Here is a 14,545-nt window from a genome sequence, read left to right as displayed (position 1 = left end):
AGTGGTGCTTCAGGTTAAGAACAGTTTCAGGTTAAGAACAGACCTCCGGAACGAATTAAGTACTCAACCCGAGGTACCACTGTAATCTCCCCATGTCAATGTAGGTACACTCCTTTCTACCTCAATTACCGTGAGAGCGACTTAGTTTAAGGCCACACACTGAGTTTGGTGGGCAAATGAAGGGGGAATTTACCAAATACAAATGCCAGTTATCCAATGTGAATGCAACAGTAATGAACGCCTGTGATCTTAGAAGCTGCATCAGAATGTTTTGATGGGAGCTGTAGTTCAAAGCATCTGGAAAGCACTAACCTGGGGAACAATCCTCTAGCATTAAAGAGCACTGAACGAACTGCATTCAATACTAATGTTTGAAAAGGCTTTCTATGAACAGATTCTGGTTTTGACTGCAATCTAAGAGCCAATACTCACACTATGTTTGCTGGTCTCCAAATGAATAATATTTGTTCATGAATGTAATTGTATAACCAGAAAATATGGCATGGAAATATGCATAAGTATACTCAATTTACCTACAAACCATGTTCCCTGGCACAGGGCTACAAACATCTACTCTACAATAAAAAGCTCTGTAGAAAGCAGACTGCACATCTTACCTAACCACAGGTCTTTCAAGATCATGAAAACAGGGCACTGTGTTGTAGGAATGGGCCCATGCTTGGAATACATAATGAGAAAACTGACCCTCAGAACCTTAAGCAAGGATGAGAATACAGAAGCCCCATAGTTTTATTAAGCTTTTTTTTCCAGGAGATAGTCCCCCACACATCTGCAAAATGTGACATTTTCATCTAAATTCAACAGAGATTCTAGTGAACTGCAGGTATAAATGCTGCATTAGCCTTTACCCTTTATTCTAACCAAGATCTCAGTGGATTTCAGGAGGATGAGGTTCATACTTTGCTATAAAATGTCCAGATCTCACATTTAATAGCATTTCAGAAATGTGTCTGCCCCACATGCTTTAAACAGCCATCCTTCCACTTACCTGATAAGTCCCTGCCCCACAAACTCTGCAGTTTGCTGTGCAGTTTGACAATGTTGTCCAGCTGCCTGTTTACTTTCACATCTTGTACCATGGCTGGCACGTGACACACTGGGCAGGCTGTTCCACTGCTGTCACCCACACAATTTCTGCAAATCAGATATAAGCAAAAACATTTTCACACAGAGTACTGGCAACAGCTTTCAAGATAGGTGGCTTAAGAGAAGTCTTAAATAAGTACTGAAGTACTAATATGGCAAAGCAAGGCAATAATTGCCACCCTGAGCTCCTCTGGTAGGGAGGGCAGCATATAAATTTAATAAATAAATGAATTATTTACATTTTGTCTGTAATGCTGGACAAGATAGTAGACATTTGGATACTTATAAGTTATAAACCAGCGAAAACCACATCTTTCCAGCTAGTAAGAGCCCAATAGCGAAAAGAGCCTAATAAAATCTGACTAAATACCGGTAACAGGTTGCAATAAATTACGAAAGCAGTGATTTGAACATATTTCATGCACCTTTTAACAGATTTATCTGGCTACAGATTATCCAGCCTGTGACAATGGCCCTATGAAAATATAAGGCTTGATCATAGTTAAAATGTTAAAGTATGGATACCCAAACATGGTTAAGGGTCAAATACAAATTAGGATGATAATTCCTGGTTTGAAGTAGGCTTTAAGCATTACAACTCTACCAAGCATCCATCCAAGAAGAATGGTGTCCAAGAATATAATACAGTCATACCTTGGGATAAATGTGCTTCAAGTTACCATATTTTATGCTCTATAAGGCACACCTGACCATAAGGCGCACCTAGTTTTTAGAGGGGGAATTCAAGAAAAAAAATATTATTTAAAGGGAGCGCTGAGCAGCCTGAATGCATCCCCGGCTCTGCTCAGCGCTCCCTTTCACGAGCCGCATGGAGCTTGCAGGCTTTTCCCCGAGGAGGGAGAAGGGCAGCCCTTCTCCCTCCTTGGGGAAAAGCCCCCAAGAGCCACACACTCCGCGTGGCTCTTTAAAGGGAGCACGGCTCTTGGGGGCTTTTGCGGGAGGTGGGGGAAGTGAGAGAGCCTTGCTCTGTCACTTCCCCCACCTCCCGCAAGAGCCGTGCGCTCTTTAATGGGAGCAGCTCAGGGAGCAGCCTGCCCGCTGGCTGGCGGGGGAAGCTGGAGGGGAAGCCCAATTCATTAACACTTAATTCTCCTGCTGAAATCATTCAGCACCTGCTTAATTCTCTTCCATGAGACTTTAAGTGCTTAATTTTGGCTTGATCATAGCCTAACAGTTTTGTGAGTACCTATCAGAATCGATCAAATATTTGCCTTAGCAATAAATCTTGCTCTATACCAGGATGGCTAACCTTTGGCCCTCCAGATATTATTGGACACCAACTCCTGTCAGACCCAGTTATTACGGCCAGTGGTCAGGGAAGATGACAGAAATATCTGGAGGGCACAAATTCCTCATCTTTGAGCTATACAATTTTTTGAGAATTAATTACCTTTCCTTTCTGTCTGAAGTTCTGGATAACTCATACATGTTGTGAGCTAGAAGGAGCAACTAACAGGCACACAAATGGATCCCTGGACTCAGAGAAATAACCATTTGTGGGGGGCAGAGTGGGAGTAAAATCACAAAAACTGATGACACAGGATATGGTCTAAAAGCACATGTGTCAAACACCTTGCAAAACAGGCCTGGGTCTGGTCAGTGCCTGGGTCAGTGGCCACTTGGTTTGCCACCTTGGGTTCCATGACAGAAGAAAGGTGGGGTATAAATGGAAGAAAATAAAACAAACAACATCAACATGTTAAATTCTACTCAGTGCATTTGGTCAGATCTCAGGGACATCTTGCTGTATTCTGTACTACCAACAACAGCACATAAAGAACATTGTGTTCAGTCCTGCTAGACAAAGTCCAAGAACAACACAGATACACTAATAAAGGACTAGAGAAAACTACAATGATAGTAAAGAGTAAATAATATACAAGAGGAAACTGAAGAAATGGAAATGTTGAACTTATAGGACACTGCAGATGGGCAGAAGAGAATACAAAGAGTGCTGAAACATCCATAAAAACATGGAAGAAGAACTGTCCTGAAACCTGGGGACACAGCAAGACAGAATGGGTTAAAATTGTACCAAAGAAAGTTTCTAATGACCACGGTGCAAAAAGAACAAACTGCACCAGCAGTTATCACCTTCTGCTTCCCAAGAGATCCACTTTTTATTTGGATTTTAAGCAGGATTTTCCTTTCTTTTTATAGGGCAAGGCCTGCCTCTTGAGGAAGTCTAGACAACACAAACGACCTCTGTTAGAGCCTGCTGGTACAACTACAGTGATTTTTAAAAGACCGATATTCAAGGGCATATTCAAATGTCAGAATGCACTAAATTTCAGGTGGCATGTCATGCATGCTAACCATAGGCAGCTTTCAGAAGTTACCTTTGACCAAACTGCAGCGCTGCAGGGACCAGCTTTGTTCAAGCCTCAGAAAAGGTTACCCAGTGCTCAGAGACCCCTTATGACCCAGCGGCTGCCGTTTTGTTGCTTCCACACACTTCTCCTCTTATACATCAGTCACCTCTTACTTTCCGCCCCTCTCCCAGGCACATTAACAGTTTATGCCGCAGCAAAACTATTTTGGTCTGACCTGCAGCTGACTTGGCTTGGAAAACTAACTGCAGCTGACTTAACTACCCTAAGCAGTGTTCAGGGCGTACGCCTGTGGAAGACTCGACTATCATTTGTATTCAATAAGAGGAAACAGCATAACAAGAGCTTTTGTTGTTGCTGCTACTGTTATATTTTCTCCTTTTCTGCCTTTTCTCCAAAGCAACCTTCTTCCAACCATGAGAAGAGCACACTAGAATCATTTCTTTAAGACACCTGGGGAACGAAAATCAGTCTCTTCTAAAGCAAGGCTGGATGATGGATCTTAGTTTGCTGATTCACAAGAGATTTTTGAGGTCAGGAGTTCCTTCCCCCACTCTTTCCAGATGCTGGTCTCTCCCTTAAGAAGACAGCCAAACTACGGGTTAAGAAATTTATCTTGGGGATGATCAGACAACAGTTTTGCTTTCAGCTAAATGCCAATACTTGGGATTTGGAAAGAGTCTCCATGACACACACAGTGGGAAATACTGTATATCCATACGTCTCAGTTCCAAATCAACTCCCTTGCTTCAGCCATCTAGATTTCTTTTAGTGGACATGTGAGGATTAATACATCAGTAAATCAATTGACGAATAGTGTTAAGCAGGTAGTTTGCTGTTTTACACACACCTCAGTAGCCCCATCAGAAAGCAAAGGCAAAACTGCCAACTCTACTAGGACAGGGCCGTTGCTCAACCCCTGAAATCTGCAGGTAGGGGTAGGAAAGACTGCCTGACTGAAACCCTGGAGGGTCGCTGCTTCTCTGTATAAACTAGGAATGGGGAAACCTCAGTCCTCTGGGCCTATCTGGCCCTCAGGAGTCTCCCCAGGGCCACACTCTCTACTGGCCCCACTATGAACCCTTCTGGGGCATCTTTGCCTGGCTGAAACTTTGCCCTTGAGCATCAATAATGCATTTTGCTTTCCTGGATAGATGATGCAGATGAATGTGCAAGTGTGACGAGACTAGTGTACTATACAAAGGAAAATTTCACATTTATTGATCAGCCCACTTCTCTGCCTCTGGCTCCTCCGTCCACTGGAAAGTGGCCCCCAGAAGGTTGCCTTGAACACAGTGTGCCCTGAAGGGGCTGAAAACATATTCCCTATACTTGGTACAGATACTTCTGAGCTAGATGGATCAATGCTAAAACTTTAAGTGCAAGGGAGCTTTCTATGCCTTACAAGAGCTTGATTCCACACACACTTTAACTGAAGTATAGGCACTCTCTGTCCTGTATAATAAATGGAACCACACACAGATATTCACTCACTTCTGTGCAGCCCTTTGGACCCCTGGCAATGCCACTTGGAAGAGTGGGAAACCCTTGGGAGTGCCATGCAATGCCAGGGAGTAGGGAAGAAATCAACTTTCTTCCCCCCCCAAGTCTTTATTGGTTCCATGTGCCATTGTTTAATTTCATTTTAAGCAAAACATAAAACCCAGAGAGTCCTATGGCACCTTAGAGGCCAACAAATTTATTATAGCATAAGCTTTTGTGGTTTCAAGTCTATTTTGTTAGTTGGATAGCATTTAAACCACCATACCATTTAAATTGTTATTGCTTGGGCTGTCCCTGGATTCCAAGGATAAAAGCCAAGACGACTGCTCAGTCTTCTATTATTCACACAAATATTTATATTTGCATGATATTTTCACCTATCAGCAATGGATTACAATAGTTTAAAATGTAATCTGTCTCCATACCAGTTACCTAATCCGGGTCTTTGTCACTGGAGCAAATCTATGAAAGCATGTTATAGTTCTACGACTTGACTAATTTCAACAATATTTAACTAGTCAAATGGCCAGTTTAAGACACACTCCTCCTGCCATCTCATATGGCACACTGTGTTCTCTCCCTCACTCAAGTCTCCAACACAAGGAGCCTTGGTAGAAGCAGTAAAGGAAGGAGAAAAGGTACAAAGTGAGTCAAGGGGATGTGAATGAAGAAGGAAGCAGGAGCCACTGTGGTGGGACATTCCAGGAAAGGTAAAAACTAGGTGGGGAGGTGGGGGAATTATACCATGAATGGCACTGGAGACTGTTAGATCAGGTGATAAGTCCAAGGGAATTGGGGAACTGAAGGAAAGCAGGAATTAAGCAGTTTGTATGGTGTGGATAACATGGAAAGGGGCAAGAGAACTTCAGTTAAAGAGTCTCAAGGAACTAGCACTGTGGAATATTTTAGAACTATTTCCGGAGGCATTTAAAAATAACTCAAGAATAGTGAGAAAACAGTTCAGTGGCAGTGTGCATGCTTCTCACAGATTTAGTCCCCAGAGATTCCTATTTAGAAGGAGTCCCAGGTAGCAGGACTGAGAAGAAAACCCCTGCCCAAGTTCAATGTGAGATGTTGCCAGCCTGGGCAAGATAGCTCAGTGGCCCACCTGAAAATATGACAGCTTTTCATGCTTACATATGTTGAAACGTGTCAGACAATTTAAGGGGGACAACCACAGCAGCTAGAGGATATAAATCACATGGGTGGGGCTGCATAACCCAATCCCATCACCCCAGAATATAAACTCCCCTGCATTTACTTATGTTTGCATGCCTTTGGAAACCTATAACACCTTTGGAAACTTATAATGCAGCCCATTGCTGTGCCACTTATGGAACCAGCAAAGCTTACAAACCCACACTAGTTTAAGGACATTGTAAAGGTATCCTCTCCTACTTTACCAATAAGGCCAAAAAGATGCTGCAGCAGCTGGAGTCACTTTGGAACCTTTCCACAAATGATGTGATGATAAATGTTGCCAGGTGTCTTATAGACAATGTTTAATTGCAACCTTTTAGTTTACTAGTTCTGGGGGCTCATTTAAACAACAACAAAAATGCATCTTACTGCTGTTTCTTTTAAAAGTCTCCATGGCTACAGCTTTCTACTAAAGGGGGATCTAACACAGTGATGGGCAGAAACGGCAAAATAAGATAAACAGAAGAAACACACAGGCCACATAAGCTCAATTTTCAGACAACACACTAAACCACGGTTTGTGCTAACTACACGGCTTATGTTCCAAGGTATGATTTGGGCTTTAAAAACCATACAGCAAGCACATGATTTAAATCTACTTGTTTGCTTTCAGTTTTTGCCTGTTCCTTCACTGCAAACTCTAGAAATGGAGCACCCTGATAAGTCCTCCTATTTTACAGGCATGCAGGATACATGATGGTCTGCCAACTTCACAATTAACCTGCTGCCACTGAAGAGGAGGTGACCCAGTATTTGTGCTTGGTTACATACATGTAAAATGGAAGCAATGTTATGTGCAGTTACAGAAAAATGCAGCCTCTATGCTCTCTCCTAAAGCATCTGCTTACTGGTATAGGTTGTTTTAGAACCAGATTCTAAGTATGCAGTCTGTTCAAAACAGATAATCCAAACCTCAGGGAGATCTTATCCACCTGCAATGTTTTAAAGTTAAGCTAACAAAAACAGGGAAACTTCTTGCTGTACTGATCAGATAAAGTAATATAAGGCAGTCAGTTATTCTAATTACATTTCTTAGTCACTTTATACAAAAAAAGAAATGTGTCAAAGCATCAAAATAAAATCAGCTAAAAGCCAAATGTAAAGTGGCTCACAATACAAAATTTGTAAAATGAAGACAAAGCAATATACTAAAAAGACAAGTCCTAACCTGCTCCACCACAGGAGAAGCTAACTTAACATCCAAGAGCCTGGCACCTAAAAATTGACACTGATGGCACCATGAATGTTTCTCTGGCAATAGCATTCCATAGATGGGGTGCCACCACTGAAAAGGTCTATTCCCATGCAGCCACACTCCCCACCTCACTCACACCCTGATGAAAACCACAGCATCTGGGCTGGTTCTTGTGGTTTGAGACAATCTTTAAGGGGCCTTAAGCTATGTAGGGCAAAACCATTTTTTAAAATGAACCAGAATTTCAAGGCCACATGTGCCTCCAACCACAGCAATAGATCCAGAAGTGTCCCCCAAGCTGTGCACCTGCTCCATTAGGGAGGAGTGCAACTGTTTCTAGAAAAGGTTGTGTCCCTTCAGGTCTAAGGAACTGCCCAGTAACAGTGCCTTAGTCTTTGTTGGATTGAGCCTCGGTTTACTGGCTCTTATTTAGTCCACAGGCAGACACCAGTCTAGTAATAATAATAATAATAATAATAATAATAATTTATACCCCGCCCATCTGGCTGGGCTTCCCCAGCCACTCTGGGTGGCTTCCAAAAAAATATTAAAATACTGTAATACATTAAAAACATCCATTGCCACACCTGCAAATGTAAAGGAGAAAAAAAGCTGCATGTCATGTGCACATTGATAACACACTCCAAATCTCTGCATGATCCCACTCAGCCATTTCATACAGATGCTAAACAATATGAAGCCTGGCCTCTGTGAAACCCCACTGCTTCACCCAAGCACCACTCTCTGGAAATGGCCATCCGAATAGGGCTGAAACCATCTCAAAACAGTGAACCTAGATCCACTTTCGGCAGCCTCTATAGGAGGTTGTGGGTATTGAAAGCTGGTGAAAGATCAAGGAGAATCAACAGAGGTCACTGTATGTGGTGACCTGGGCAGTTCATGCACCAAAACTATGCCTAAACCCTGACTGAAGCTAATCAAGAAAATTATCAATTAAAATTATCAATCAAGCCTTATCCAAGAGAAGTTGGAGTGGTTTTTCATTATTGGATCAGCCTGTATTGCTTTAAAAGTATGCATGTTTTTATGCAACCCAGAATAGCTCTTAAAACAAACATGTCAATTATTTTGGTCTGAAAGTGGCCCAACTTCCCAGGCAACCACAAATATATATAATTCATTAGTCAACAGCAAACTATTGCACCTAATGTAAAACACTCATCCAACACTCATTACTGAGCCTAGCAGACTCCAAATATTAACTCCTAAGTAGGGTGAATTGATGTTTCCTGTACAATTATCCCACTTTTTAAAACAGTGTGGTTTATAAAAGCTTAAAATAAGCAATAAACACCATGTGGCAAAGAAACAAAAAATACCAAAGACAGAAGAGCAGATCATTTTAAAACAGAAGCAAGAACACAGAAAGCAGAGGCTGGATGGCCATCTGTCATGGATCCTTTACTTGAGATTCCTGCATTGCAAGACCCTTCAAACTCTATGATTCTATGACTAAAAGCAGACTGAAGAAGAAAGGATCTTCAACATTCATCAATAAGCCAGAAGAGGAGTTATTGCACCACAGCATAATATGGAATTACTTACAGGCATAAGACATGTTCACAGCCTCCTATGTTCACAGGTTTCTTCAAAATGTCCCTACTGTCAAGGAAAGTATATATATATTAAGTTCCTGTCCTAATTATCAGAATCACATAATTCCTAATAAACTTCTGGTATAAAGCCTATAGCCTTTTATTTGTTTTGTGGCGTTGCTTTACATCTGCCTTTCCATTCCCCCTTCTGATTTTCCCATGGTAACAGGACAAATTTTAAAGGAAGGCTTAGAATTAGAGCTCATGCTTTGAACGCAGAAAGGTCCCAGGTTCGGTTCTTGGCATCTCCAAGTAAAAGAACTTCAGGAAGCAGGGCTGGGGAAAGCCTTTGACTTAGTAACCCGCCCTGAGTGGCTGAGGAAAAGTATTATTATAATAACTGTTGTTGTTGTACCCAGAGGGAAGTGGCCACTCACAGCAGACAGAAGCAGGCTAGATAGACTAGGGCTGCCATACATCCTGGATATTACCGGGATTTCAGAGGCAGAAATGACGTCCAGGGGAAATTTCTGAAATGTGGTGCTTTGTCCTGGATCTTAGGCAAGTCAATGGAACAACAACTCAACTTTCAGAGTGTCCTGGTTTTCCCTTTTTGAAATAAGGCAACCCTAAGATAGACAGATATGTCTGACTCAGTGTACAGCAATTATGTTATTATTTTATCTGTAAGGGGGGAAAGGCAGAGTATAAATACATATGTAATGGTGATGATATATATCCAGCTTGATTTAATACACACAAGCTAGCTTTACCATCACCACCACCACCACCATATGAGAAAGGGCCTTTTCTGTGATGGCTCCCTGTTTGTGGAATGCTCTCCCCAGAGAGGGCCTTTAATTATCTGCAGCCTTTAGAAGTGTGTGGGATGTTTTTAATGTATTGTGCTTTTTCTTCTCTTTCTTGATTTTAATATATCCATGGAGGAGGGGTTGCTTTTGATTTTAAGTTGTTCTGGCTTGCTTTGGGGAAGATAAAAGCAACAGACAAATTTAATACATAACAATAAATAGCAGTAACACCACAGCGCCTTTATGAGGAAAGTGTTTGACAGGTTCCTGCCCCGAGAGACTTACAATTCAAAACAGAGGAGACTTGGGGTGAGCTGGTGAAGGAGGGCAAGAAGAAATGGGGGGAGACAGCAGGAATCTTTCAAGAGTGGTTTGAACGAAGGTGGTCCCACTGGGCATGAAGAGCCACCCTTCTCCCCCCCCCCCACCCCGCAGCATGTGCGCAGGGACACTTAGAGAGAGACACACACACACACATAGAAACATATGTATTTTTGCACACACGCACATCATGCTGTGGGGGTGGTTGTTTTTCTTTGTTATTATGCTTTATATTTTTGTGTTTTTATAAACCCTCCTGTGATATAATAATAATAAACACACACCGTATATATTTACACACACACACACACACACACACACACATATATACATATCTATAGGTGTATATATTTATATATATATACATGGCTATATACATTCCCGCCCCCCGGCACAACTGATTACCACTGGGAGCAGCTGAGGGCCTCGGCCAGCCTCGCCAGGGCCGCGCCGGTCTCCTTCCACCGGCGGCCTGGCGGCTCGGCCTCCATGCGTCCCTCGGGCTGGTTCCCGGAGCGCCCCCGCAGCGCCGCGGCCCTCATGGCTCGCCCTCGCCGCGCCACACCACAGGAGCCCGCCGCCGCTTCGAATTCCGCCGGCTCCGCCCTCGCCAAGCGCGCCAAGCGCGGAGGGAAACGCGCGCGCAAAGCCGCCGCCGCCGCCGCCCACGCGGCCTTTCCGGGTGGAGGCGCCGCCCTCCGGGGAAGAGAGCCGGGAAGGTCTTTGGCGGCCCGGAAGCCCCTTCGCTCCGCCTTGGAGGCCTCTCTGCGCCCCAGGCCCGGATCCCTCTGCGCGGGGCGGGGCAGCGCCACCTCGGAAGCCCCCCCGTTGCCGCTCCCCCCTTCCCCCTTCCCGGGCATCTCGATGGGTGGGTGGGGTTGCAGCCCAGTGGCTCCAGCAGGCGGGCAGAGGGTGCTGAAGGATGCGCAGCGCCAGCCCCTCTTTTCGTTGTTATAAAGTGTGGCGCTCGCCCTGGCCACTTAGTGGTGAGTACCGACACCTATGATTTATCCAGGGGGAAAAGCACTGGTGAGGATGAAGCCAAGTGATAGATATGTTTTGGCAAAAAGCAGATCTAGACTTTTGTAACAGAGGTCTGCGGGTAGGTAAGTGAATGTTCTGCCTCCCTCGGTTTGATTCAGAGGTTTCCTGTGGCAGAGGCATGAGAATCCAGCATTAAAGTAACCTGGAAGACTGCAGAAATAATTCTAAGTCGGATAATGCGAAACCAGTTTTTACTAAACAGAAAAGACAAAAGAAAACAACATCTAGAGTTCAATTAGTATAAAATCAAGGTCTGAAATCAAACAGCCATATGTGGAAAAGTGTTAAGACAGAACATGCCCCATTATGTAATCAAGTGGTATACAAATTTTATTTTATTTTCTCTAAAGAATTATTCCAATCAACAATAATTATTCATCCCCACTTTGCCATTTATGCATCCAGATTGTCTCCCACTTCTCTGACCCATATCCATCCTGCCATGCAAACTTAAATTTGAGCCCTAGAACAGGGAGGAAATGTACAAGCTGAGCATGTGAATGCAAAACTAGCCAATTTGCATCAGGAATATTGATCTGCATGACTTCTTTTGAGGCCACGGTGTTAATATTGTAAGCTTAATGTACGTAAAATATTGCGGTTGTATTTGGAATACTGTAAAGAGAAGTTTACCTTAAGCAAGAGGCTCCACTCTAGGTGAAAGCGGAAGGCTGGTGTTTTTTCTATTTCAGTGAGCTAAACTACCTGATGACACATCGCTGCAGTTCTCACATATAAGAGAGGAAACCTGAGAAGTCAGAGATGGCCAGTAGTAGCAGCAGCAGAGAAGCTCTGCAATGATGAACATTGCATCTCTGGCATCGGAGAGAGGAAAGTTTACTGAAGTGCATAAAGGACTGAATCACATTACATGGTTGTAGTGTTACTTTATTACTTTGTTCATGTAATGTTTATATGTAACTAGTTTTAAGATTATTCTGCAGTAAAGCTTTGAAACTAATTCTTTGGGTGTAAAGCTCATTTGTTTCTACACAAGGTCCAAATTAGGAATTCCTCTGAAAAACTATTGACACAGGGCTGAAGCTATGGGGTGGCGGAGAGGGCAATGAAATGTGTGTTCAAAATGTGGTCAGTCCCTAAGCCTGATGTTTGAAAAACCTGTGGAATTCAGTAGTATTAACATGTTCCTAAAGAGGCTTCAAGCACTTCTGTAGCTTCTATGCTTCCCCCCATCATTTATCACATTCTTCCTGACACAGATATTTCACTGGCCATTGTTTTCGTTCAATAACGTTTCAGGGTTCAACCCATTCTACTGCTTTTTATTGCTTGCTGTTTTTAAAAAGATACCTCTGCAGAAATCTGCACACACACCCCTTCTGTAATTACTGGAGCACATAAAGCGGTTATAGCAGGAATTTATCACTTTCAGGTAGAAATACTCTGAGCCAAATAAAAGATAGAATAGGGATGCCAAAAGCAATTTATAACAGGCTCACTGACATTTCATGTTGTGAAGCCTTAACCAGTGAATAAGCACCAAGTCATAAATCTCTACGCAAACGTGATTAGAGCAAGCAAGTTATTCTTGGAGGGAGCCTTATCATAAATATATTCTCTGATGCAAAGCAGCAAAATTTGGTTGACAAAAGTCATTAAAAACAGCTGTCAGTAAAATGTACAACCATTCTCTCTTTTAAATCCTTTGCCATGCCACCAGCTGTTTGGGACTAAGGTAAATTGTTCATTTTGGTAAAAGAGCACTGGCAACATTGCACCTCCTTCATATTTTATAAAGAGCTTAGTGGTATTCTCAAGTGTTATTTTTGGTGTGTGTATATCAAGTGTGCAATGGGGAATCATTGCTCCATTTGGGGCTAATCGTTAACAGCAAAGTTTGTAGCTGAAAACCTCCTTCCATTGAATTGACTCATAGTATTGTGCACATTTCACACAGGGCTGCTCCCAACATAATGTTGGCAGCATATAGAAGCCAATGTGAAGTGACTTCCATTCTCTGGGCCTATGTGGGTTTTCTTCCGTTGTGGGTGTTATGAGGCCCAGCCCTGGTATCAGAAAAGTGGGGCAGCCACCTCCGGCAACAAATGCCGGGTAGCTGACAGCGATGGCACAGTGCTGGAGGACAGAGCTGTATCTGCCACACGGCCTGCCCCTTAAACTAGCCAGATGTGCTCTGGTGCTATGGAGAACCCTGACCCATTGCCAGGGTTGAAGTAAGATTTAACTGAAAGTACAAACAGCTTCCCTTATAAACCCAGTGACAGTGGATGGTTTGTGTGCCAACTTGTAACCTGGATGACCAAGAACAGACAAACATTCAAATTTTAGAAATGCTACAGTAAATCACCATCAAAAAAACAACTATGGCAATTAAAAAGCTGGGTTTTCACACATGACGGTATTGGAGGAAACACTGATTCTGATGTGCATTCAAAATAACACATTTGTCATTTCAGTTTTATTCATGCCATGCTCTACCTTCAAAAGGCCAAACAGAGGCTTACTTATGTCTAGGTGATCTAGATTCTACCTAGCTTAAGCTTCCTTGCCTTTAGCACTTGAATCCAGTTTCTTGACCATTCTCCTGCTATTTATCCAAAAAGAAAGTTAACATTGGATATCATGGTGTTTGAACTGTGCCTGGGATACAGTGGAGTTAATTGTGAGGAAACAGATCAGGTAATGCACATTGGATGAAGACATTCCTGAAGGAGCGTCTCCACCCCCATCGTTCAGCCTGGACACTGAGATCCAGCGCCGAGGGCCTTCTGGCGGTTCCCTCATTGCGAGAAGTGAGGCTACGGGGAACCAGACAGAGGGCCTTCTCGGTAGTGGCGCCCGCCCTGTGGAACGCCCTCCCTTCAGATGTCAAAGAGATAAACAACTACCTGACATTCAGAAGACATCTTAAGGCAGCCCTGTTCAGGGAAGTTTTTAATACGTAACGCTGTACTGTTTTTAATACTTGATTGGGAGCCGCCCAGAGTGGCTGGGGAAACTCAGCCAGATGGGCGGGGTATAAATAATAAATTATTATTATTATTATTATTATTATTATTATTACCCCTTCCTGGTATGTATTAGTGACATAAGAAACTGAAACAACCTCACTGCTTTTATTGGGTACATAGCCAGTAACATGAAAGGTTATCCTGAACTACCCAGATTCACCTTGTCATTTGCTGTCCAAAAGAGCCAGTAAACCCTCCCCAACATATACAATACTTACTTGAGAATAAGTACCATTGTAGAATTTCTGTCCAAAGTAAAGGTTGTGCTGCTAGTTTTGCTGTACCAGCTATGTGGTCAGTAATCGGATATGTCTTCATCACTGGTGTTACTTTAAGCCTCTGATTTAGAAGATAAACAGGAGGTGAAAGTTCAAGTAGAAAGTATAAAAATGCCCCTCCTTTCTACATACAGTGGTACCTCGCAAGACGAATGCCTCGCAAGACAAAAAACTCGCTAGACGAA

General features: G+C 43.0%; 1 protein-coding gene and 1 long non-coding RNA gene across 4 annotated transcripts in view; one reads left to right on the top strand and one right to left on the bottom strand.

Annotated features, from left to right (window-relative positions):
• Positions 1 to 10,605, bottom strand: part of BARD1 (BRCA1 associated RING domain 1) — a 58,618-nt gene extending 48,013 nt beyond the window's left edge. Inside the window, exons 1-3 of one of the 3 annotated variants that reach the window (XM_081016696.1) lie at positions 10,451 to 10,605; positions 8,923 to 8,979; positions 1,010 to 1,155 (exon numbers count right to left, since the gene is read on the bottom strand). In XM_081016696.1, the coding sequence (XP_080872822.1) occupies positions 1,010 to 1,155; positions 8,923 to 8,979; positions 10,451 to 10,587 (340 nt within the window). In that variant the 5' untranslated portion in view covers positions 10,588 to 10,605. The remainder of the gene's footprint in view (positions 1 to 1,009; positions 1,156 to 8,922; positions 8,980 to 10,450) is intronic. The other 2 variants (XM_081016698.1, XM_081016697.1) reach the window with 2 other exon arrangements.
• A 131-nt stretch (positions 10,606 to 10,736) lies between these two features.
• LOC308484781 lies at positions 10,737 to 12,050 on the top strand. Its single transcript, XR_013990118.1, has 2 exons — positions 10,737 to 11,031; positions 11,782 to 12,050. It is a non-coding gene; the product is annotated as an uncharacterized lncRNA (long non-coding RNA).
• The last annotated feature ends 2,495 nt before the right edge of the window (positions 12,051 to 14,545 follow it).

The sequence above is a fragment of the Podarcis pityusensis genome (assembly GCF_964106645.2).
Source record: "Podarcis pityusensis genome assembly, chromosome: 1".
Taxonomy (NCBI): Eukaryota; Metazoa; Chordata; class Lepidosauria; order Squamata; family Lacertidae; genus Podarcis; species Podarcis pityusensis.
The sequence above is the reverse complement of the archived record's forward strand: the minus strand, read 5'-3'. Positions and strand labels throughout refer to the sequence as shown.